The 26486-nt window shown below is 35.2% G+C and overlaps 4 protein-coding genes across 4 annotated transcripts; 1 reads left to right on the plus strand and 3 right to left on the minus strand.

The window, feature by feature from the left end:
• Positions 1 to 946: 946 nt before the first annotated feature.
• On the minus strand, positions 947 to 6048 carry LOC106410586 (cullin-4). Its single transcript, XM_013851122.3, has 17 exons — positions 5779 to 6048; positions 5290 to 5405; positions 4878 to 5224; positions 4433 to 4613; positions 4221 to 4343; positions 3854 to 4141; positions 3237 to 3362; positions 3023 to 3124; positions 2862 to 2915; positions 2511 to 2617; positions 2384 to 2444; positions 2163 to 2294; positions 1924 to 2061; positions 1723 to 1803; positions 1518 to 1598; positions 1341 to 1421; positions 947 to 1194 (listed from the first exon to the last, which is right to left on the minus strand). Exons 1-17 carry the CDS (start codon positions 5975 to 5977, stop codon positions 1081 to 1083), a joined length of 2331 nt encoding a protein of 776 aa, XP_013706576.1. The 5' UTR covers positions 5978 to 6048; the 3' UTR covers positions 947 to 1080.
• A 4375-nt stretch (positions 6049 to 10423) lies between these two features.
• Positions 10424 to 14835, plus strand: LOC106409834 (probable hexosyltransferase MUCI70). The gene is made up of 4 exons (XM_013850390.3): positions 10424 to 11986; positions 12094 to 12294; positions 12619 to 13182; positions 14389 to 14835. The coding sequence occupies exons 1-4, from the start codon at positions 11728 to 11730 to the stop codon at positions 14760 to 14762; spliced, it is 1398 nt and encodes a 465-aa protein (XP_013705844.2). The 5' UTR covers positions 10424 to 11727; the 3' UTR covers positions 14763 to 14835.
• A 5697-nt stretch (positions 14836 to 20532) lies between these two features.
• On the minus strand, positions 20533 to 21133 carry BNAA02G24380D. The gene has a single exon (XM_013850271.3). It carries the CDS (start codon positions 21116 to 21118, stop codon positions 20693 to 20695), a length of 426 nt encoding a protein of 141 aa, XP_013705725.1. The 5' UTR covers positions 21119 to 21133; the 3' UTR covers positions 20533 to 20692.
• Positions 21134 to 22360: 1227 nt separating this feature from the next.
• LOC106407159 (DNA replication licensing factor MCM3-like) lies at positions 22361 to 26146 on the minus strand. The gene is made up of 15 exons (XM_013847960.3): positions 26004 to 26146; positions 25816 to 25922; positions 25529 to 25737; positions 25323 to 25453; positions 24999 to 25237; positions 24683 to 24919; positions 24437 to 24591; positions 24127 to 24335; positions 23898 to 24057; positions 23609 to 23808; positions 23463 to 23522; positions 23282 to 23371; positions 23021 to 23214; positions 22704 to 22923; positions 22361 to 22612 (listed from the first exon to the last, which is right to left on the minus strand). Exons 1-15 carry the CDS (start codon positions 26064 to 26066, stop codon positions 22556 to 22558), a joined length of 2331 nt encoding a protein of 776 aa, XP_013703414.1. The 5' UTR covers positions 26067 to 26146; the 3' UTR covers positions 22361 to 22555.
• Positions 26147 to 26486: the final 340 nt, after the last annotated feature.

Below are 26486 nucleotides of genomic sequence, written 5' to 3' on the forward strand. Positions count from 1 at the left end.
TGCGCGGGCTCCACCGATACGTGGCGGCCCGCGATTGGTTAGAATTTTTTTTTTTTTATAAAACCAAAATAAATAAAAAAATAAAAAAACACCTAAAAACTTGTGCCTTAAGAGCTGTCCCGTTAATTATGCTCTTATTTGTAGTTTTAAATTTGAAGAACACATCTTTTTCTTCTTCTTTTCAACTACATTTTCATACATGTGAAAAGACACTTTATCCTGATTTTAATTTAAAACTAAAAACTAAAACCAAATTTAAATTCAAAATTGTTTAAGTTTTGAAATAAGCTTATATTTGAGAAAAATAAACTATTTTACTCGTGAATCGCTCTGTGTTTTTTTGGTCTATGCTGTTTGGGTTGCTCGTGCTTTAAAGTTTTTTAAAAAGCTTAAATACAACCTATAACTTAATTGTGTAGCTGAAACACAAAGACTTCAGACCGTTATAAACCAGAACATGCACTTGCATGTCCCTATTATTCACTCATATGGTTTTAAAACGATGGTAATATATTTCTAATTCTTAAAATGGTAGGAAAAAACGCTGTATTCCGGGAGATATTTATGTTCACTTTGCTTCAAGGCATTAGGGATTTTGAGGTAGCTGTCTGGAACTCATCCCTTCCGCATTTATTTTTGTACAACTAGTTTCTTAGACCATTTACATCCCTAATATTGAGAGAAAGATTTTTGAAACCAAATTATAAAAGAAATAACAAAATAAATACTAATGGGGTTTTTAAAAAAAAATTATGAAATACCAATAGTCTCCCAAAATATTTTTTTTGAAAAGCTATTGCTTAAATATCTCATAATTTTAAGAGCCTCAAATATTATTTTGGTTTTGAGAACCTCTTTCTTATACTAAAGATGAAGATGTTCTTATTCACTCATTTATACTAGCAGCGAAGGAAAGGGAAAAAATTAGGAAGAAATACAAGCTGAATAAAATCGGAAAAGGCAAGAAAGAACCGAAATCTCGAGTTCTTTTTTTTTTTAGATTGAAGAAATATACAGAGTAAGAAATAAAATAAAATAAAATAAAATGTTGAAAAGACGTTTAGCAGAGAGGTGAGATTACTAAGCAAGATAATTATATATCTGAGGGTTGCTCTTGTCCCTCTCCAAGTACTCTCGATCGATCAGGCTTTCGATCCTCTTCTTCAGATCAGCCGGTTTTATTGGGAATTTCAGCTGCAAATCACACACAACAAAAATAGTAATCCCATTACATTGCATAGCATATTACATTTACACCAGTACTGAGAACTCTCATCATTATCGCAACAATGGTCAAAGATTACAAGAGTATGTCTCAAGAAAGACATGAAGAAAGTTACCTGTTGGAAGAGCTCAGTGATTAAGAGAGTGTGGCTTAAGACTTTTCTTGTCTTCATAATTCGAACAATGGCTGCATCAATCTGTAAGAACAGGATGCGACGGGGAGAGTCAGTTATGTCAAATCTACTCTCGTTCTACCAAACAGTAACGTAAACGACGAAGAAGCAGAAATTAACCTGGTATTGTCTGTCCTGGAATACTCTCTCTGTTGTACTCGTGTTCTCTTCTACAGTCTCTTTCATCTGGATTGCATTCACCTGCACCCCCAAAAAAAATAATAACTTGGTTTATTATATATGCGTAAAGGAAACAAGAGAATACTGTGAGATTCTAGAAAGCTTGAAGTGAGGCAACCGAAGGAACAAAAAAGTTTCGACTTACCTTAATGCGATAGAGAGGAGCTGTAAAGGTGTCATTAAAATCAAATTCATCCCCGTCTTGAACGTCTCTTCCCTTTGGATACTGCAACAACATTTACATAAGCCATATCAATATGGCAAAAAAGAAGAAGCAAAACCACGATCTCTGTGGTTTCTGCATCAGTAGAAAGGCGAGTTAACAGAGTCCATATTTTAGCCTAACCTTATGCAGGATACGAACTTTTCCACAGGCAAGCGACTGTAGAGTCCTTCTCAGTTCTTTGTCCTCTATGCCAGTGGAATCTTTAATGTCTTCAAAGCTAAGTTTCATTGCATCGTTAAATAACATCAAAACAACAGCCTGAGAACATCAAATACAACACATCCTCTAAGCAATGGATTCACAACATAACCTCTGAAGAAAAAAAGGCTTGAAAAGGGAAAAAGAGAAATTCGAGTGACCTGAAAAAGGGAAACAGCAAGCTCCTTTTTAGCTTTGGTGAAATCTGCCTTCAGAACACAGTGACCTAGTGAATTTTGCCACATTAACCTCCTGCCACTGTACTTGCTCAAATAGAACTCTTTGAAGATATCCTACGAAACAAATACTTAAATTAGAAAGAAAGAAAAAACTTTGTAACAAAAAACCATCACGGATGCATATTGGAACTTCTTGTGAAGACCTGATAGACATTTAATTCATGAGGAAGTTTGACATCCATAGGGGGATATGTTGGCCAGTACCTGCATCATACACGGAAGGTTAACAAGTGTTTACAAATATGTCTGAGTTTGATACATAGTACATACCCTGTGGTTAAAACGTGGACACTCATCTCAATTCCCGATGGCAGTTTTGTTCTGGCCTGAGACGATTGTTTGAATGACTCATTTATTTCCTTTGACAATTCAATATCCTGGAGAAAAAAAAATCAAGGAAACAGGGGGTATAGGGTCATTATAAATGTTGTACATGCACACAGATTCCTTAAACTCGGTATGTTGCAAGATCATCCAACAAACTTGATACGGAGTAAGTAACAAAGAATATGAATACTAGGATATATTGTACGCATAACCTATGGAAATTAAGATGATAAAATAAAACTAAGGATCTTTTTCTGTAGAAAAATTTAGAGAGATGGAAAAAGAAAAGAGGACCTTAAACATCCCTTCGAGCTTGTTTGTAAACTGGCTACCGCACTCAGTCTTGAGCTGTAAGTGTCACCAAGGTTAGGTCATGGTAAGAACTTACCGATATAGAAAAAAACAGTGAGAGAGAGATAGTCAACAAGAGTCTCTTTGCATGAACCTTTTGTTACCTTAGAGATCATGGACTTCTCAGCATCAATCGATGCGCTCTTTCCCAAAAGGAGTCTCTTTGCAAGATCCTTTTTATAGAATGCTTCGAACACATCTTTACCCTTTGATAAGAAAAAATAGAAATTCGTCAGTAAAACTGAATCTAGAGGGTCAAATAGCTGGCCTGACTGCAGTTACTTAACACAGTACTAGATGTAAATAGTAAGAGATAACCTGGATAAATCTGAACAAAACCAAGACTTTTTCAAGGGTGCTCTCCAATTCTTCTTCAGAAGTACCCTTATTCCCAGCACGGAGCTTCTCGTCCAAAAATTTGGCGATAAGTTCAGCTGGACGATTCTGCAAAAGATATCACGAGCATATATTATATGAAGCACTTAGTAACGATGCGAACTTGAAACTTCTATAGATTTAATACGATGAATCACAAATGAGCAGAATGCTAACGTGAACTTTTGTCAAGATGATCCTGATATTACATAAGAAAAGTGTTGTTCAATACTTGGCTAAGACTGGATAAAATTGGCCAAGAGTTTTGGCATCGAAGTGATACTAGTAACAACACTAGTTTAACTAGGTCTAGCGCCAAAAAAGCACAATACCGAAAATATGTTTATACCCCGTGCCCAAAAATGTTTCAATTTTTTTTAGTAAACACAGTACATAAACTGCATCGAAAATTTCTACAGTAGATTGCTATAAACCCCACAAACTGAAGCATTGAAATTATAATGTTGACATTTCCACAACAATCAGTATGCAGCTTTTATATGAAATTAAAACTGTTAGCAAACGATTAGTCAATGATCAAGAAAATAAATATTCAATACCTGGCGAAGATTTATCAGATGCTCAAACGAATCTTTGATTGTGTTGCCAAATGATTCATTCTTGCAAAAGCTCTCTTCCCATACTATGTCAAGAGAAGCCTTGAAGTCCAATAGTGATTGTACCATATCTTTATCTTTTTCTTCATCCATAACAATCTTCTGTCCAGTTTTCCGAATGTAGGAACTAAGCGCCTGCCTCAAAGACTCAAGTGCATTGACCCTAGAAAACAGGGTGTACATCCTCTGGAGGTCCTCAGTACGACGTCCATCCATTAATGGTGTGAAACCCTGGAATATGTTCAGAGAAGGAATAAGCGTAACAAAAATTTGCTAATATACGCAACCACAATGATTACAGGAACTAAACCTTATCCAGGATCGCAACTGTATGACGCTCAAGGAGTTGATTTTCAATAGTTGATATCAAGGGTTTCCTGGTCGATGGATCTATGTATAGTATGCATCTTTCATTCTCTTCATGCAACCTTCCCTGCACCGAACATCAGTAGAGACAAGATCAACTAATAAGCTTTTCGGCAGCTTATCGTAAGAAGAAACATTTGAAGACACTCTAGGAACCTCGACATGCTTCAGGTACTCAGGAACGTCATACTGCTGCATATACTTCATTCCTTCAGCAGCATAAAATTCAGAAGTGCATTCAAGGAAATGTTTCTCAAAGCTCTCCGTATATATTCCCAGTGCAGTAAACATCTTTAAGAGATGGCTTAGTAAAGTCCTATTAACAGCTTCGGCTAACCTGCAAGTACCAATGTCACGCAAATGTCAGTAGATTCAGATGAAAACATCATCAAGTATATATATAACTTAAATAGTGCCCATTTTGTCTTGAATTTTATCGATAACTAAATATCACTGCTGGCCAGGAATAGTTCATAGACCATCCAAAACTTGAAAAAGTTAAAAATTAAAATGATTCACTCAAAAGCAAAGACAAATCCCAATGTGACAAATAAACTTTGTTTCTCATATTATTGAAACATGAGAACTATTTTAAGATTACCTTTCCTTTTCAATCATTCTTAAGAGAGCAGTAACAGTCCTCTGCTCAACATCAGGGGACAGAGAAAGATGCTTCCGAAAAAGCTGCAGGCCCATCTCCCACAATGAACGTATATTTGGGTTCTGTATCACATACTTCCTATCCAAAGACAAGGCTATACTGCGGATCATCAGCATCTGGTCACAGAAATCTTGCCAGCACTTCTCAACGAGTGACAAGAAAACAGACAGATCGGTGTCTTGCCCAACTAACGACTGTAAAGCTACAGAGATGTGTTCTTCGCACTCCTTCTCAATCCGTTTGTAAAGCTTTCCTTCCAGCTTATGCAAGCAAAGGTTATCAACAGCCTGACAAAAACAACCAACATCAGTAAAGATATGTTTACATATACCCAAAGCTAGAAAAATTTAACCTGGTAGAGCCGCTCGAGGTCAAAAGGAAAGGGGTGTTTGAGGAATATAGCTCTGATAGCTGACTGGAGATTATCCCAGGTAGTGTCTTCAAAGTTTGTAGGTAGACTTGGTTTAGCTTCACATATACATATCACAGCACTGTATTATCAGTTAACTTCCAAAATTGATGAAAATGGTTTTTTTTCATCATAACTGCTAAAACAGTCCAGTTCTCAAGAAGACCCTAACCACTCATCAATCATCAAAATCAAAAATTAACAATCACAGTGAATTACAGTACAATTCAATTGCAAAACCAAGACAGAATCTGCATCAATGTAACAATCCAATACCAAAATTCGAGAAGCCTAAGCTTAAAGAACCAATTGTACATAAGAGTCATTCCCGATCGTAATCAATTTACACACTAATCCTAACAAAATCCTAAAACTAATCGACATCAAGAACTAAGAAACGTAAATCAAAATTCGAAATCGCGTGAGGAAAACCTTTGTTGAGCTTGATGACGAGCTTTTTGGAAGGCTGGGGGAGAGTAGCTTTCTTGCGGGAGAGATTGGCGGCGGAGGGAGTAGGATCTTCATCCTCCTCCTCCATGGGAAAGCCAACCTTGTCGGCGGAAGGAGTGTGGAGGCCGTTTTTGGCTTTCTTCATCGGCGGGCAAGTAGAGCGTTTGGTTGGAAGAGACATGAAATATCGGGAGAGAAGAAGGCAACAAAGAAGGAGGATACATGTCCCCACTGCTCACTGACCCTACGCTCATTTATTTTACTTTTTTTACTTTATCATATAAAATAGCACTAAAATTTTTTATGATAAAAATTAAAATGACAAAATGTTTAATAACAGTTATATCCCTAAAAAGCTAAGATTAACTAAAATTCTTTTGCTAAAAAAAAAAAACTAAAATTCTTAGATCTTAGAGATAGGTTCGGAGGTGGGATTTTTAATTTAAAATACTAATTTACAAGTAGTTTCAATTTTTTTTTGAATTTCAAAAAAAAGTTCAAAAATCGAAATAATCGAAAAACAACATTTTTAACTGAAAAAATGATTTTTCATATTTATTATTTATTTAAATATTTATTTATACTTATGGTACAAGAAGTTTTTACTTTTTTTAATGAAATATTTTTTGATCATTTTTTTTATTTGCTCTTTCGGTCCAAAACTAAGAAAATGTTATCGATGAGAATTATCCTTTTGTTAATTATGATATTATAAATTATAATATAAATGATACTAAAATTGATAATTTTACGTATTTTATGAAAATTCATATGATGTATCACCTTCAACCGTTCTATAAAATATATTTCTAATGCTTGGCTGATGATCCTGACATGTTTTCCAAAATAAGGGTAGAGGATGAGAGATCCTCAGAACCACCGTCTCTGATTCCCACACTTTCTGAAGATGTCATCATTGACATCTTAGCTCGTTCATCAAGATTCGACTATCCATCACTTTCCCTTGTTTCTAAGCACTTTCGATCACTCATTAGTCGCCTTATCTTTACGCTAGAAGTTCCGTGTTGGGCTGCACGGAGCACTGTCTCTATGTTGTCATCTCTGAAATATACACCTTTGATGATATCCGGATGTGGCGGCATACGTGGTATATCCTCAGGCGGAAAGCCAACGGCAGTCGCTGCTTGGCCCGTATCCCCTCGATGCTACCCGTTTTGCATAACAATGCAACAACCTCTGTGGCAGTAGGTTCGAGGATATATGTGTTTGGTGGGATGGATCATATAAATATGACGACAAATGCGTTAAGCATTAATTGTAGATCTCACACAGTGGAACCCCTCCCAAGCATCATGTGCCTATGTATAGTAGAATATCTTGCATCATCGACGAGAAAATATATGTAATTGGATATTGCTCTTCTTACCTACAGAAGCCTATGGTGGTGTTCAATATAGAAACAAAAATATGGGAGCATGTGATGACTGAGCCTGAGATGAATTACGCTCTTACAACAAGCAATGCTTGTGCTGTGATGGCTGATAAAATATACACAAAGGCTTTTTGTAGTAGCCATGTTTACGAGCCAAAAGAAAGTAAATGGCAAACATAATATATGCTGAATTCTAAGTATTGGGGGAATTCATGTGTGGTTGATGATGTATTGTACTACCATGATCGGGTCACAAACACATTAAGCGCGTAGATCCAATTCACAAATGTTGGGAAGTGGTGGAAGGTTTGAAAAAAAATTTTGGCTGAGACAAGATGTTCAAAGTGGTCATATACTGTGAGTTATGGTAGGAATGTGGCTTTGCTTTTCTGTAAAATATGTGAGATTTGGTGTTCGAAGATTTCGCTGGACGTCAAGGAGAGGTGATTTGGGGTAAAGTTGAGTGGTGTCACCATGTTTTGACTGGGAATTTTAGAATTATGAAATCTCTAGCAGTTACGGTTTGATTCATGAACTCTCCTTCATATATATATATATGTAACTTGTGTTTGAGATTAGTGAGCTGCTATGTTTTACTGCATGAACTCTTGTGTTTTGTTTTGTTTTTTTTGTTTTTTAATTCAAATTAATATGTTCACCTTCACCCAAATGCCTTGATGACTTCTCTTTTCATCAACCAAATCTAATTGAAAACTTGAATGTCCACATGGTAACATATTGGTTTGAATTTAAGTTTGTAATGCTACATTTAGTTCTCTTGTTCAGTTATTCAATATTCATTTTATGTAACTAAACTTAGAGTGTGAACAAATAAAAAAGAGAATTGTCTTGTTTTTTGAAAAAAAAAGAGTTCTCTTGTTTTTTTTTATAGTTTCTGAAATCATCTTTCATTGTCCGAGACAGTTATTTTGGTTCTATGCAGGTCAGAACGACATGATTTCAAGTATATTTCAAATCGTTCTGTTTAGTGAAAGAAAATTTCACTTTATGCGTAACCCACAACATTTATAGTTGTCACTTGTGAATGTTTACTGATCTTTAATCGGGGAATCACTTATGTGATAATTGTTTTGCATTCATAACTGTTCACTGACGCCTCTTAGACAGCTTGATGTGGATACAACAAGTGGTGATTTTTGGTCTTGCACTTGCACCTAGTCATAGATTTAACTGGTATATATGTTAACATGATAATATTGTTAAGGAATAATGATATACTCTAAGCCCTTTTGTGTAATTAGTTAATAGTACAGTATACCTTACTTGGCTACTTTAACTCTATAAATACTTCTCACATACCTAATAATGATTTATTCAGTCTTATATCTATGTGGTATCAGAGCCAGCTATACCAAACTAAAGTTGCATATTTTTATTTTTCAAAATTTTCTATGTTTTCTCTAGTAAACCATGTCAAACAGTTTGTTTCAAACACGACAACAATACTTAACATCAATATGACCAACATACCCAAAGTCACAAACTCTAACTTCCTCATGTAGCGTCTTCAGGTCCATGCTCTTTTCGATGGATACGTAATCGATGGATATGTTGTTTTCTCTACAGTTACGATCACTACTAATGACAGGATCATTAACAATCCCTCTTACACCCTATGGAAGAGATAAGATTGATTGATCTACAGCACCTTACTTTGAGCACCGTGAACCTGCAGCCACTCCTTTTGATGGCCACAATGGCAGCAGATATCTAGAGCACGCTCACATCAACCTATGCTAAGCCAAGTAGAGGTCATGTCAAGCAGATTTGTCAACAACTCGGCAACTGGAAGAAAGGAAGCAAGTCTATCGATGAATTCTTAAAATGTCTCACCACTCGCTTTGCCCAATTGGCGTTGCTAGGTAAATCACTTGATCAAGAAGACCAAATTGAACACATTCTGGATGGTCTCACGGAGGAATATAAGACGATTGCAGATCAGATAGATGGTCGTGACACACATCCACCACTTACTGAGATTCACGAGAAGCTTCTCAATCAAGATGTCAAACTTCAAAGCGTCTCTGCTTCTGCTTCCTCTTCTCATGTGATTCCAAACTTCACAAGCTACAATGGCTCCTCTAGCAATAACGGAAACAACAGCTCATGTCGTGGAGCCTATCGTGGTAATCAATCTCATCAACCATAACACTTCAACTCACACTCTCAATCATCACAATCTCGTGGTTATCAAGGAAGGTGCCAGATTTGCAGCATTTATGGACAGAATGATCGCCGCTGTCCACAACCCCAAGGAGATGGTTCGATGTACATGAATAATCAAACATCGATCCCTACCTCCAACTCGTGGCAAAGACGACCTAAAGCTGTTCATGCTTCATTCTACAACCCGCTGTCCAGAACTCTGATCTCACTAACTTGGCGATTCCATCAGCCTTACAATCGGTTGTGAGGAAGTGGCTGTAGCAGATGGTTCATGAATACAGATCACACACTGATTATGCCCCCATCTCTACACCTTCTAAAACACTTAAAAATCAAGATGATTTATGTGTTCCTAGTGTATATAAGAACTTGACTTCAGTTTATCATCTCTACAATGCTAGTCAAGTCTTTGTGGAATTTTTCATTGCTTCTTTTCAGGTGAAGGATCTAAGCATGGGGGTCTGGTTGCTTTAAGGCTGAAATAAGGATGACCTGAATGAGTGGCCAATACCCAATCCCAAAGTTGTTGCTTTCTACATTACTTACCCTGATACCAAAACCACCATATGTCAATGCCATCAACGGCTTGAGCATCCTTCTTCCATTACTTTAAAATTAGTTATTTCCAGATTTTCTTTATCTTGTTTCGATATTTTTCTACTATCTTTCCTTTCAATGATTGCCAACTTAATAAAACTCAAAAGCTTCCATTTCATCAAAGTTCTATTATATCCTCTAAGCCTCTCGACTATATCTTCAGTGATGTTTGACAATCTCCTATTCTCTCAACTCATAACTTCAAGCATTACCTTCTACTTGTTGACCACTTCACTCGGTGTTCATGGTTGTTTCCATTGAAAGCCAAATCCGAAGTTAAAGTGATTTTCCTCAAATTCAAACCAAGTTCCAAACGAAAATCCAAAATCTCTACTCTGATAATGGTGGAGAGTACCTAACTCTACGTCACTTTCTCTCCACTCATAGAACCACTCATTTAACCACACCACACCACACCCCCCCCCCCCCCAAGAATAATGATTTGTTCGAAAGGAAACATCACCATGTTGATACTGGCTTATAACTGTTATCTTCAGCCAACATGCCCCTAACCTACTAGTCTTTAGCCTTTGCAACATCAATCTTCCTCATAACAAGATTACCAACAACTGACCTGTCCAACATCTCAACTTACCAAAAAATTTTTAACCTATCACCAAATTATCAAAATTTTCGTACCTTTGGTTGTGTGTGCTTCCACAGGTTACGACTGTATGTGTCAAATAAACTTGAAAACCAGTCCACACCATGTATTTTGTTGGCTATTCCTTAACTTAAAGTGCTATTTAATGTCTTCATCCAATCACTGGTCGCATATATGTCTCTTTTCATGTTCGTTTCATCGAATCAGAGTACCCATTCCCTTAGCTCATACAGACCATAGAACCAACATAGACCTAACTCTGAATTTTTTCCTACTTCTTCTTTGAACCATCCCTACATCCATTCTTTGAGACACCTTACACCACAAATTCCCATATCCTCGTCACTCGTACAATCGCCTGCGCCAGCTCTGAGCAATCATCCCTTGAACAATGATTCATCACCATTATCATCAACGCAACCACCACTGCTCATGGTGCAACAGTCAACAGTAACTTGGCTTTTTCATCAACATTAACTCCCACTCCATCAGTGGCAGAATGAGGACCTCCTACTGTCAACACAGAAGCAACAATACCTACATGAGAAGCACCACAAGATGATCTGAGACACTCCATAACAACTAGCTCTGGAAACCTTTTTGGGGTTTTTTTTTTGGTTTTTCTTTTTTAATTTTATCTTAAAATCCAAAATTCTTTTTAAACTATTTTCTAATTATTATTTTAAATTCTACAATCTTAACTTTTTTTAAAATCCTACGCCCAACCCTTCAAACCTTAATTCTAAATTTAACCTTACAGATATAAATATCACTTTACTTTAATGAAACATTCATAATTCTAAATTATTTAACCTTATATATATAAATGTCATTTTACTTTAGTGAAACATTTTGGTCATAGTATATGCTATATTTATGGTAAAAAAAAAATAGTTCTATCATAGAGTATTTATCAAATATATAAACTAGGATTTTAGTTTATTGAATTAAAGATTTTCGGTTTTTACTAAATAATAAAATATATATTTCCAGTAACGCCTCACCATAAGAAGCTGCTTAAGTTTCTAACTTTCAGTTTATTCATCAGCACAAACTCAAATAAAGATCTTCTGCATCATCAACACTAAATGTCAAGAAACACAAAAAATAATAAAATGAATAAATAAGAAAACATAAATCTTTCTATACGATGGGAAAACTCATCAGTGTCACCGCATCTCCTCCTCTCTGTGTCCGATCAAAGGTCCTCTGTTTCTCACTTGTCTACTTACTCACCACACTTTCCCTGTTTCTCTACGTCTCTCTCTCAAGAAACCAATGCATCTTTCGATACTCACCGTTCGATCCGATCCAAACAAAAATATTCTCGTTTCCTTCTTCTTACGGTGAACACAAATACGCTCTTCCTACTCATAGATCTTCTTGCTCTTCCCCTGTTTTCTTCTCAGGTATTTATTTACCAATATGTGGTTTTTCTTTATCTTCAGGATCTTACATTATGGGTTATTGTCGGGTAATGATTTGGATATTGTATTTGCTGTTTGATGTGAATAAGATTACTGGACAGTGTTGAATGAGATACGTAGTATCTGCAGAGAGTCATCATCATCTGAAACTTTGAGATACATTCACGGCAAAAGCGAAACTTTCGGTGGAAACTTGAGTACCCAGAAGAGATTTTCTTACTTTAATCATTCGAACAACGACGTCGAAGTTCCATGTGGTTTCTTCAGAGATTTCCCGATCAGCAACTCCGGTAAGATATCATTCGTTGTTTTTAGAAAGAAAAAAAAAGATATTCGTTAACCGGGCTTAATCACCTGTTTTGTTAATTACAAAATGTAAAACACCGAGTAAACAGGAGAAAAATAGGATCATAACTGTATATAATTAATCATTTTCTTTTACATTTTCTTGTATTTATATTAGATATTTTTCATTCAAGCATGTATTAAAGTTTCTAAAATAGTGATTAGCTCACAAGCATCTCTTATTTATTACTACTTTATGTTTATCACTATAAAAAAAATTCTCACTACAATTTCTATTGGTATTTGACTATTTTCCTGTGCTTTGGTAGATAGAGCTGAGATGGATAAATGTGAACTAGTAGTTGCATCAGCCATTTTCAACGACCATGATAAAATCAGACAACCAGTGGGACTTGGAGTTAAAACCCTAGAAACCGTTTGTTTCTACATGTTCATCGACAACAAAACCCTAAACTCTCTCTTCCAACACAATGTCATCTCTAAAAACAATCCAAAAGACTACAGAATTGGCGCGTGGAGAATCATCAAAATATCAGAGTCATTTAATCTATACCCTAATCCGGCTATGAACGGGGTTATACCAAAGTATCTAATACACAGATTGTTTCCAAACTCAAAGTTCAGTATATGGATCGACGCAAAGATCCAGCTCATGATTGATCCGCTACTTTTGATTCATTCCATGTTGGTGATTCCTGAGGTCGATATTGCGATATCTAAGCACCCCTTCTTTGTAAATACAATAGAGGAGGCTATGGCTACTGCACGGTGGAAGAAATGGGGAGATGTTGATGGGCTAAGGATGCAAATGGAGACTTATTGTGAGCATGGTTTAAAGCCTTGGAGTTCTCATAAGCTGCCGTATCCCACAGGTAATAAAATCTTCCCTAAGTAGTTGTATTTGTCCAATATTTAGGAAGATTAGGAGATGTCAAAAAAGGAAGACTACGAAAAAATTGTAATAGAATAATCTCAAAGTGTAGTTGTCAGTTTTCGTACATATATAATATAACCCATAATTAATTAGATAGTGACTTAATAGTGCAAGCTTATGTTGACAAAGTTTCTTTTTCAAATTAATGCTGGTATGATTTTGTTGGCAAGAAAATGTTGGTATGATTTTAGACTTCAACTTAATGTTTGTAGAAGTTATTTTAACTAAAACCAACTGAAGATTTTATCTATTAAGTGTACTTTCAAATAAAACTATTTTAGTTAAAATCAAATACTCTTTCAAATCAATGCTTTTCTTTATGCATAATTTATAGTTAGAGTACTCTCCACTCTTAAGTGTGTTAATCATCTTAAGGTAATCATCTCTGGGAAAACAGATACCATTCTTTGTCTAGAATGTTGGTGAATTACTTTGCAGTAAAGATTAAAGAGTCATGTTTTGTGCATGAAGGATTTGCTCTAGTTGGTTAGGTTATGTTCTTTGTGTTTGTGGTTTTTCAAAATAGTCACGGATATTATGAAAAGTGAAAGCCATATACCTTCAGTGATTCAATTTAGAGGTCTACCTTCGTCTTTTGGTAACTGATCGATTATTAATAATATTATGTAATTGCTTACAGAGACACATGAATATAGGAAGAAGAAAATAAGATTACAAACAACAAAAACATTTTAGCATAAAATGAATAATAAGTTGGCTTGTAGCCGTACATTTTTATGTTTGTTTATTGTTTGTTGGACATGTTCCTTTAGAAATAAGATAAAATCATAGTTGCATTCAAAGAATCACGGCGTGGTCCCATGAGAATCATATAACAGATCAATGAGAATATCAGATAACTGGAGATAGAAGTGTTATAAATAAGATTAGGTGGGTGAGGGCCCAAAACATCATTTTAAATGCATAGAATTGAAACGAGACTAACTATATATATTTTCGTTTTTCTAATCTATGTATTATATTAATATACTATTTTATAAGTTTACTTTCATTGGATATTAAATTTGATTTCTCATATATATACTGTAAATTACATTTGTTATATTTTGTAATGATCAGGGAATTCAAATTTATTGGTGTTTTCTGTTTCCAAATGACATTTGTTATATTTTGTTTGAATTAGATGTACCAGACAGTGCGATGATACTGAGAAAACATGGAAGACGAAGCAACCTATTCTCGTGCTTCATGTTCAACGAACTAGAAGCGTTTAACCCGAGAGACCAGTTGGCATTTGCGTTTGTGAGGGATCACATAAACCCTATGGTGAAAATGAACATGTTTGAGGTCGAAGTTTTTGAGCAAGTAGTTGTTGAATACAGACACAATCTCAAGAAGATTGAGACATCTTCGTACGAGGACAAAGAAGAAGAGCAGAAACAAGAATCAATGAGAACAATACGGAACAGAAGAAGATGGCTAGATCATGAATCATGGTCTCTCAATAGTAGTAGTTGTGAGAGTTATCTCATGGAGATGTGGGGTGATCACCTTTGATTTTTTTTCTCTTCATGGAGCCGATTTTTTAACTTGTTAACGTTATTTCCACTACAGGTTTTCAAAATTATACAATAAATATACTTAAGACTTTTGAAGTATAGTAGTTTCCAAACCAGAAATCAGTACTAGATAATTATATGGACATACCCGTCTTTAGGAAGTTTAAAAGGGAAATTTGCCAAAATATAACATAACAGTTTATTTGTCCCTATAGTATAAAATCAACCTTAGTTTATCCCTATGATATAATTTTCACAATTCCAAAATTAACCCTTGATTAATCAAATAAAATGCAATTTAAAAGTAGTTTAAATATTAAAAACGTCTTAGGAATAAAAAAAATAAAAAAAAATATAATTTTTGATAGTTAAAAATAATACAACAAAAGCCCCAATTTTTTTTCCTAACCCTAGATCTAACTGTTTTTTTCCGCCTATAGCTTACTAGATTTTTTTGATTTTTTTTACAAGAAAATCACAGGTACACGTTTTAGGAAACTAAGATTTCCAAATATTTTTAGAATATTTTGTAACTGAATTTTCAGAAGTATAGTTATTTTTATCCGTAGAATGCAGATCTATACTCTGTAGATAACAAATAATTAATTCTTAAGAAGATTCTACCACAAATAGACTTTTGAGCTGTGTCTAGATTATGTATTCGTAAAAACTTTAGAATTTCTCATAAAAATAGAAGCTGCATTCAGAATAATAGAATGAGTAGACTTCACATTCCTTGTAATTAGAATCATATTTCAAAGTAGATTATTGATTCTAACAAAAATAGAATAACTTGTTTAATCTAGAATTTAGTTTCCACCATGCCACTTTTTAGAACAACTTGTTTAATTTGTTAAAAAAATTAAAATTTAGAACATAATTAAAATTTTTAATTTAACAAATTTTAGAACCGAAAAGTACCAGTATGTTTCTAAATATACACATACTGGTATTTCTAAATATACACATATACACATACTGGTATTTTTCGGTTTCCACCATGCCACTTTTTAGAACAACTCGATGAATTTAATTTGTTTAATGTAGAATTTAGATTCCACAAAAATAGAATAACTTGTTTAATCTAGAATTTAGTTTCTATAGAACATAATTAAAAAAAATTAATTTAACAAGTTTTAGAACCGAAAAATACCAGTATGTGTATATGGGTATTTCATCGATTGTTTCTATTTTTATAATTTGTTTAATTGGTAAAACTATTTATTTTATTAAATTTGATAAATAGAAAGGATAAATGAGGCAAAAATGGACAAAAAAATCTATACTATACTAAAAGGAGGATATAATCAACATTCAGCCTATCCACGTAGGATTAAAAATTTGGCCAATAAAAACAAGTTATTTTGCCACGTCAAAAGAGCTATCGCAGAGTAAAGACGAAAACCTCAATCACCAAACATGCTTCGTCTTCCTAATTCTCACGGAAGTAAATCCACCGTCTGTTATCATCCCTTTGGTTTCTCTTCTCTAATGTCATAAACCCATTAATAATGAGTCGCAAAACCTCATTCTTTACTGCAACAATCAAACGTGGCGAAACTCTTTCTATTCCTTCTGCTTTTAGCTACTCCTCTTCACCACATTAGCAGTAACCAAATAATCGCAGCAATCGATGGCAAACAAAACTGTGAATCTTTTTCGTTCTGGTGATTTTCAGTTATGAAGAATGTTTTGTTTAGCTCTTTTAATTTTCATCTAACATTCTAAAGTATTTTATGTTTTGTATTTGTATTTGATTCTTGGATCTGGTCTGAGTCGCGCTGCTACTCTCCACCACCTGGCTTTAACCATTGAATCCATCGTCATGTCTGTCACTCGCCGGAAAGTCGGAAAACAGGTAGAGATTACTGAATCTACAATATTGTGGTTAGAAATTATAATACTCAGTCTGTGTTCAATTCCTTTGATATATGTGAAATTGATTATAGGATTGGTGTGAATATGGTGCTCGGTTTTTGAGATAGTGTTGGAGAAGTTTTTGCTTGCAATTCGTTTCCATTGTTAACTGTTGATTAAGCTTTGTCCTGTTTATGTTGGATTGTCTTCAAATCCTCTACGTAGGCTTAGATTAAAGTCTTAAACTTTCTAACTCTGCTCTATTTGTCTCAGGTCTGTGCTTTTCTTTCTGGAGGAAGATATGCAAAGAAAGTTGTTGTACCCATTGGACAAATCTAAAGAAAACCCAGAACCAAGAAAAATTACAGAGAGACTGAGGCAAAGATCTATTTGATGTTCTCTCTGATGATGTCATGGTAAAACAACATTGATTCAAAAGTACTCAGCTTAAAGACTTTGTTTTTTTTTTAACACTAAAGACTTTTGTTCTGTGTTATAAAATATGTATTCACATAAAGCCGTGATTTTGTGGAGTATGTTCCAGCAGAGACAGATGCAGGACTTGAAAAGGAAAAGCACAGAGGAACTGAAGGCTTTCGTAGAGATCTCTTGCACAACTTCTCCCAATCATTTAGTTTCTGTGAGGAAAGCTTATTGTTTACTCCTCAATTCATCCCTTGCAGAATACACTGGTTCATCTATTCATTTTCCTCCAGCGAAAGTTTTTGTTTTTTGGTATCATACATTTTAACTTACAAAATTGCTTCTTTTTTTGTCTTTTAGTAGGCTCAGAAGAAGCACAACTGCACAAGTATGATGGTATCTTTGGTTTCACAAAAGAGACCATAAAAAGAAAAGGGGATGAAGATACAAGAAGACATGTAGAAGTCAAAGAAAGGACTTTTGATAAAAGGTAAAAGCGTTTCCTTTGTTTCACAACCTAAAGGTTCAGACTGTTGCAGCATTTTTATACTGTTAAATACCCACTGCATATCATCAAAGTGTATGCAGTCTATAGTGCATGGAGTTATGCCAGATGATATTGCTCGGTTACTGAATCGTGCTTGCTACTACTCAGCTGTGCGCTTCATGGCTTATATCCACCGAGAATATAAGAAAACGTAATACATTTTTCTTTTTTTTGAAGTGCATGTCTCTCTACCTTTATTAGTTGCTAAATACTCATAAGCAAGAAAATTTTTTATTGAGTTTCTGATATTTGTTAGGCGATACTGGTCTTTCCCAAAAAAGAATGGAGAATGAGATGGTAGTTGAAGCTTTTAAGAAACTTCAGAACCCATACGAGGTTGGGATTATGGTTCATCATGTGTATCAGTGCATCAAATTCCTCCATCTCTGATCTCCCTAGCTGTTTCCATTGGGTAGTAAGTCTTGATATTTGTTTGTCTTTTTTTCCATTCACAAGAGAATAGGTGAGTTTGAGAGTTGATTCTTTTGATAATTGCACTCAGAAGGACTTAAACAAGCCACTGATTATTGCAGAGAAAGAGTTAGAGACAGGAGAGGAAGACTAGGAACTGATGCACTCCTTATGTGAGACACTTACCAAGGTAAGTGTTATTGACTTAGTTCGCTTTCTTATCAACGTGGTGGTGGTATTTATCATCTAATTACATCATACTTAGTGGCAGCCAACACCAACATGGAAGTGTTGTTAGAGGTAGTTGAGGCAGAGGCCAAGCTGGTGGTGGCAAAGACAATAAAGGTGGCCTAGCTAAAGATTGTCGTGCTTAAAAGTGGGATTGATAAATGGAATAAAAATCCCTAACATGGTATTAGGAAGAATGTGTAGATAACAATAACTTAAGGTTTTCTACATTTGTGGATCATCAGGTGAGCACGTTCCTGTGTCTAGGAGCAGCCGGAGCTAGATCCATTGTTGCTCAGACTTGCGCATTAATTTTTTTCGTAATTCAATGGCTACAAGAGGTGGCTGGAGGAACAACAGAGGTTGTTTAATTAAGTGTTGCGACTCAAGAGCACCTGACCGATAGCGAGCTTAGGATGTTTGTTGATGTGTGTGGAGAGGAATACAGTTCAAGGCAACTTCAAAGCAATAACGTTTACCCGCATTAGATCATTGTTTCTCTCCGTATTCTTTTTTTGGTAGAGATTTATGTATGAAAAAATGGGAAAGTAAAATGATTCAGAAGAAAATGTACAGTTTTATTTATTCTCAAATGTAACACTACATCATTTTGTAAAGATGTCAAGCATTTATATTGCTAAGTATATTCTTTAGACGAACAGACCCTCTATTTTGGACAGCATCTCCTATGTTCTGGGACACAACCAAACCGAAAACACCACCAAGTAGCACAAAATGTAGAACTATATTTTTAAGATGAAATATCAACAATAAAATAACACATATCACATTAAACACTAGAAAAAGAACAAAAATAAAAAAATAAAACATATCCACAATTAGCTTATAGTCAAATATTTTCTACTCTAATTGCTCACCTAAAATACAATATAATTACCAAAAAAGTAAAATTTATCAAACCCATCTGATATATGCACATACCCAATAATTACATCATCACTTCCATCTAGATTAATAAATCACAAAAATTTCTAAACAACATCACATAACAAATCTATATTAAAAATAACAAACAAAAATAAAATAGGTCTGTTTGTTTATAGCCTAATTAATGGCTATAAGCGAATTAAAAACAATGAAAATTTGGTTGCAAAGAAACACAGAAAGGCAAAAGCTGAACATGGATTGATCATAAAGAAGATATTTATGCATAAAGTTATGAACATACTCCTAAAGAAGATAATCGAATTAATAATCACTGGTAACGAACCAAAATAAATGTGAAAATAAATGATAGAAAACTTTCTTTTCGTAAAAAAATTTTTAGAATCTGTTTTACAATTATTAATAATAATTTTAAAATTTAAAAACACTTCAAATTTAGCATTAAACAAAATATATGTAAGCTTTTGAAGTTTTTTGGCAGACTTTTTGAGGATTGTTCTACAATGAGTAGCAGTCATCAAAACATATTGCAAGCCGCATCAACTCATATTAATTCTAAATACTGCATAAAGTTTCTAATACTGCTACTTAAAACTTCATTGTTAATAAATAGTTCAAGCTCACTGATTTCAAGCAAAAAAATATAAATCTTTCAACATGTACTATGTTTGAATAGTGATGTAATATGTTTTCAGATTTTACACGTGTAATACATGGTTCATTTCTATCGTAACCAGATAAACTTTATCTATGATTAATAATTTGTTTTCATGATAATTCAATATATAAAATAAAATATATTTGGATCATAACTTAGATTTAACTATTTTTTATTCATTTCACATTTGTTGATCTTTATATATGTATTTTTAGATAGTAAAAATGATAAATTGTCAGTTTTACTCTTTTCTAATTCAATATATGATATATTATTATAGCAAAGGATGCAATATATGTGCGTTATTATATTAAATACATTTATACTTGTGTAACCCCGGGCGTAGCCCGGGTAAAATCTCTAGTTATATTAAAAAGACAAACAGACTGTTTTTGTTCTATTTTGGCAAATTCCTTCAGAGGAGTACAAACTAAGTAGAATATAGTTAGCTTAGTTGACTAGAGCCGGTATTAATTACATGATTTGACGATAAAACTGAAATGTTATTTTGCAATGGTTAGGCTCACCAAACGAAAGTTTGAAGTGTATACGATAATTCTCATTATACATTGCATTTTGTATTTTTATTTGCTTGTTAAAAGAAATTTGGTTTTAAAAAGATAAATTAGGTTTAAGTTCACACATCTTAGATTTCTTATATGACACATTTTACAAGTTGAATATTAATATGTAGAAAATAACTACTCTACAAAAAAAAATTGAATTTCGAGCACTCAATGATTGTAAATTGATTCAAATTATGAAAACAAAAATGGCAGAGAAACAATACCAGACGTAAAGAAAGAAAGAAAACATAAACATTATTACATAAGTTTACTTTTAGCTTACGAGAGCAGGAAAATAAAAGCTCAACTATACCGTTGACAGATCATTTCTTCTATTCCTCGAAAGCAGATACAGGAAAAGAACGTGACAAACCCGAGGGACCAGCAAAAGTAATTTTGGTCGGATCTTGGTCATCAACAAAAATTTCAGAGATGGTAACCCAAATCAAAAGCTCTTTGCTCTTGACTCCGGTAAGACTACGCATCCTACGGTTCTCAACGAAAGCAGTAACCTCTGAATCGTACGATACGTTTTTGCCGATGCTTTTAAACTTGTGCTGAACCTTGTTCTTCATCTTGATCCAGAAATAACCGGTTGATTTGTTGAAACCGATCTCGGTCATTGTGTCTAAAGGGAGAAGTCCTTTAGGTAGATTCATGTTCGATAAGATCTCGTGAGCTTTTTGCTTGCAGATTGATACGCCATTGAAGATCTCTGCTCCTTTTCTTTGATCTGATTTGGTTTCTTGAGACGACATTAGATTATATGATGTGACTTTGATTAGTTTCTCTTATATAGGTTCTTGAATCTGTGAGATTGTCAGAAGTAAATTACGAAATTAGCCTGTGGAAGAGGAATGGTGAGGGTGTGAAGTTCAGGACAAAATAGTAATGGTGATTATGCTACGGAACAGACGTGCGTACTACGTAGGTTGGTAGTGTGACGCATGCACGTTGGGTTCGTGGAATCTCTTTTCAACTCGTGAAAATTCGAAGGTTGAATAAAATATTATTATATTATAAATATTTTTTCCACGTTAAAATAGTTTTTTTTGGTTATTTATTAATATATCAAAAATCTTGTTTTTAGACTAGGGAAGTGGTATTATTGTTGAAAAACGGAGTGGCTTTTATACTTTTCAGTGTTTTTTTGGGTGAAAATGTTTGTCGGAATGACTGGATGTTAGACTTAGACGTGATGTAGATGTAGTTTTATGAGCACTTTGAATTAGTTTATTTAGTTATCAAAATCAGAGCTGTTGTGAATAAGAAATGAAATCTAAACTATGTGACTTGAAAAACTGGTAAAACTTTTAAATTTGAATAAATATAAAAGTAACAAATATTTGACATTTTAACTTTGTGTAAAATTCTCTTGTGTATATAGTGGATAAATACTAACAAGATTTAAAAGTTTAGGATACACTACTGTGTATAGGAGAGAAGTTATCATGCCGGGTTTGAGTCTCAAAACAAATGGTCAATGTGACGTGGTAGACCAATTCCTCATCCGGCATCTGCTCAAAGTAACCACCACTCACGAAGTTTGATCAGTTTCCCGTCTGTTGTATTGTGTGGTTTCTTTTTGATATAAGAATAGAAAGGTGAAACATGTATGTAATTTATGAGAGCCGAGAGATGTGTGGGATTTGGGTTAGCTTTTGACATCTACAAGTCCTCTCTTGGTATTCTAAGCGTTCGTGTTCTTATTAATTGTTAATGTTAAGTTTAGTTGAATGGAAAATCTAATCCATTTAATGACTTCATCGTGATTTGCATTTATAATCCAAATGGAGATTCTAGGTATCTCAGCCTTAGTTATATGATAATTGTTTTTTGTTTCTTTTCTTTATACTAGCCTTACTGATTTCTCTATGGGCAAAATACAAAATCATGTAAGACCAATCAAAACATCTATCAGGAAGGCAGAGACAACTCTTAACCGCGTCATTGATAAGCAAATCACTTTCATTTCTGGACCATACTTTGCTCAGCTTCAGTAATCTCTAAATCCCAAAATTTTTGCAATCAATTTCGTTTCTTACATCTCTTGTAGTAGATGCAGACACAACTTAAAAGGTATGATATTACAAATAGATACTTTGGTCTCCCAAGAGTTTCTCTTCTCCCACTACACTACTTTTGAGTTCGAATATAAGGAAATTACTTCTTCAGGTGCATTTCTTCATGATGGATCAAATGATATGAACTTTTCCGTCGCTGATCATCACTTTGTTATCATCTTGCAGTTTCTGCACAGAGTCCTCAATAGGGTAAGCAATGGGGAACAAACTGCATGAACAAAAACAAAGAATAAATAAGCTATTTCTTATTATGATATACCTCTAATAGAGCCATAATCTCATCTGCAGAGTAACGAGAAGCTCCAACTCCATTGTTGTTCACTACAGTCTCTATATCTGCAATAGAAATGTCGTCAAGCCTGTTTGTCCTCATGTGCTGCCCAAACACTCGCTCAAAAGCCTCAATCCTTGCTGCAGAGACCGTGCCACTAAATTGCTCTGCGGGAGGTTCGTCTACATCCATTGGATCCGCTGTTTCACTGAATGAAGAAGCAAAAAGAGAGAAAAAGAACAATGTGTAAGGAGGGTGAGGATAGCTGTGATACGGGTTTTCAAGGAAGAAACTAAATGAGCTACCTTTCGGCATTTGCAGAGACATTCTCTTGTTCATTATCATTACTCCTGCGTTGATTGCCTCTTGGTGTTCTTTCTTGTTCAGTTTGTTCCCTTTGACGTTCTTCTTGCTCGCGTTCATCCATCTCTGTCAGTTCTTGATGATATATTGCAAAGTTCATAAGCTTCAAGGCAGCCTCTGCGTCGGCTTTAGTAACCTTTCCAATAATATCATTTTAAGAGTGAAACTTAGTATGAGGACAAAATTTTGAGTTGGTTTGTTACCTTTCTGCTTAACTTCATTTTGGCATGTGCCGTAGCAAGACGGATTATTGTCTCTAGAGTTCTTGCTGTTATAGGAAGTGTACCTCCAGTCTACAGAGATGTGGATGGTCATGTCAAACACAAGTTCCTCAGACGAAAACACAGCACTCAGTACCAAGGTTTACGTTGTGAAATAATTTACCTTGGTATCAGAACCTGCATTTCTGAGATCTGCATATGCTTCTGCAATACGTTCAGATGCCTAAAAATTCAATAACGAAAGAGAGATTTAAGTCGAACAGCTTAATAGATATAAAATATGTAAATTTGCTAAGTTCAGTGTCGCACTTCATCAGTGAGCTCTGGCTGAATTCGATGCTTGGCATAGTGAATGTACTTCTTCAGGAACTTAATCGTAAGAGTTTTCTCATTGGTTTGGCCTCTTTTCTTCTTCTTCCCATGCAGCATTCGGTTATACTTAACAAACACTTCACTTTCACCATCGTCATCTCTCCCGTACGGCAAGTTCCCGTCTGGTCCTGCCTCACCTATAGTTTACACAAAAGCAAGAGATGTTTCAAGTCACTGATTGGGAAATGTTTAGTACACCTGAGAAGTATGATGTGTATGCTACTACCTCTATCGTTTTGGTAACGATGCATGCGCAAGACGTGTTCCGATATCATGCTATCAATACCAGCATCCATTTGATCCAACACAATGAACAGCAGATCAAAACGAGAGAGCAATGAGTCTGGAAGTCCAATGTTCTTTGTTGGCGTCAATGATCTGTCATACTGCAGGCACAAGAGTAGGTCATTATAACAAGGGGTCAACATATCAGGATGAGTTATATGCAAACTTACGGTTCCATATATGGGATTTGCTGCTGCAACCACACTGCACCTAGCATTTAGTGATGCATGGATACCGGCTTTGGCGATTGTTACAGTCTGTTGCTCCATCACTTCGTGTATAGCAACTCGGTCCTGATCGTTCATCTTATCAAACTCGTCAATGCACACAATACCTTTATCAGCCAGGACCATTGCACCAGCTTCTAGTCTTCGTTCCCCTGATTAAAAAAAAAGAGAATTGATTTTTCATGAGACCGCACTTTGAACTGTTTCTAATTTTGATTTGAAGTTTTAAGGTAAGGCTTTAATGTGATTTTACCTGTTTCTTGGTCAGACGTAACAGCAGCAGTTAACCCAACACCGGAAGAACCACGGCCTGTAGTTGATATCGCCAATGGTGCAATATTCATTATTGCTCTCAGAAGTTGAGATTTGGCAACAGATGGATCACCAACCATCATCATGTTGATGTCCCTGAAATGCAAAAATGTTTTGGTTCACAGAAATTCAGAAACAGTCATACCAGTGAACTGAAGCTAACATTAGTATCTAAGCATGAGCTTACCCTCTTAAGTGGGTTCCGTTCTTGAGGTTCTTTTCCATACCGCCAAGCATGAGTAGTATAACTGCTTTCTTTATCCAAGCGTGCCCATAAATAGAAGGTGCTAAAGAACGAGAAAGAAGATCAAATGCATCATCTCTTGCTGCAATCTTTTTAATCTCCTGCAAGTCTCGCGGGGTGTAGATAGGTGCGTTTGCCTCTTTGTTGAGCAGAGATATATTATTGGCTATGAGGATAGTCCTACACAGAAAGACCTCGGTCAATATAACCACAGTGAAAAGACCATCTTGAACTTAAGAGGTTGCAAGAAAACACGCACCTAAAGACTCCATTTACGCTACCCTTGCTTTTGCCTGGAAGAGCTTTGTAAATGCCAACAACAGCCACTCTATCTCCTGGCTTGCAAGAGTCAACCAAGTCATCCTCAGCGATGACATCCACACTTCGAGGAAGCTGACCAGGAGCAGCGTTTTCAGGAACTTCTTGAATTGACATGGTCTGGTGATCTTTGTATTTACACAATCCATACTCAGTCACCAATAAGTTACCATTATCATCCTGAAAAAACCAAAAAAAAAAAACAGTAACAAGCAAATCTTCCAGCAATTAAAAAAGGTAAATAAACAAAGACCATGTAATTTACCCTTGTAGGATAGACAGAGCCAGTGGGTAAACCAGCGTGGGACGTTATGTCTCGGTACTCTCGATTGGTAAACTCACCGGTAGAAGGACAAAAATGTACGCTTTTAACAACCTTTGGCCTCACAAGAGAGCCTGAAAGCAAAACATGTGTCAGAGATAATTAACTAATCAATGCAGCAGAAGAGTAGTAAAGTGAAAGGGGGTTACATTTGGTGACAATGCCCTCAACACAGACCAAAGATCCAATAAACTCAGAGAGGAGCTCTCTTGGTGTGACACGGCGAGAGACGAAATGACCTTCGAAGCCAACAAGGACTTGCTCTCCTTCTTTCAAGTATTTAGGATCAATGTTGCGTGTAGCTTCAGTGGCTGCGTCGCAAAAGGACTGCATATACTCTATTGGATTCTTCAGTATCCTATACGCAAAGCAAAGCAATACACTTCAATTCACAAAAACCCTTACAAAAACTGGCGAATTAATCGAAAATCCTCACCTAGAGGAAGATTCAGATTCGCGGAAGTGAGTGTGAATGTCAGATACATTGACGATGAGACGGTGGCGCTTGTTCTGTACCAGGGACTTGATTTCATCCATGTAGATCTACACAAAGAACCAAAAACTCACAGTTACACGAACAGAAGATTGAGATGGCTCGTGAGAGAGAAAGAGAGAGGGAGTTACGTTTTCGAGGAACTGGATGAAATCTCGCTTGTGGCGAAGCCTCGTCTCCTCCGGCACATCCATTTCTTCCCAAAATCTCTTTCCTTCGTCGTCTTCCTTTGAACACTTGACAGAGATAATGTGTGGCGGGATGTTGTGTGGTGGGACTTGTTCCCTTTTTGGCGGGAAGAGTTGAGCCGTTTTGGGCTACCTAAATTGGGCCTTTCTTTACGCTCTTTTTAACCTCATTATCACTGTTGTCAGCCTCCTTAGCTATGGATTTAGCCCATTAACGGAGCTTCTGACCAATATTTATATAAGCTCAATTTTAATTTTAATATTTGTATAATATCTTATTAAAACATAATATAATACTTAATCATATAATAGTATATATACCATATAATTATTTTAAATATTTAAATTGTTATACTTTGTAATCTATTTGAAGAATTTGGATTTTGATATCAAACTTTGAAATTAATTTAAGATTAGAAAACAAAA

This window comes from Brassica napus, chromosome A2, assembly GCF_020379485.1.
Source record: "Brassica napus cultivar Da-Ae chromosome A2, Da-Ae, whole genome shotgun sequence".
NCBI classification, from domain to species: Eukaryota; Viridiplantae; Streptophyta; class Magnoliopsida; order Brassicales; family Brassicaceae; genus Brassica; species Brassica napus.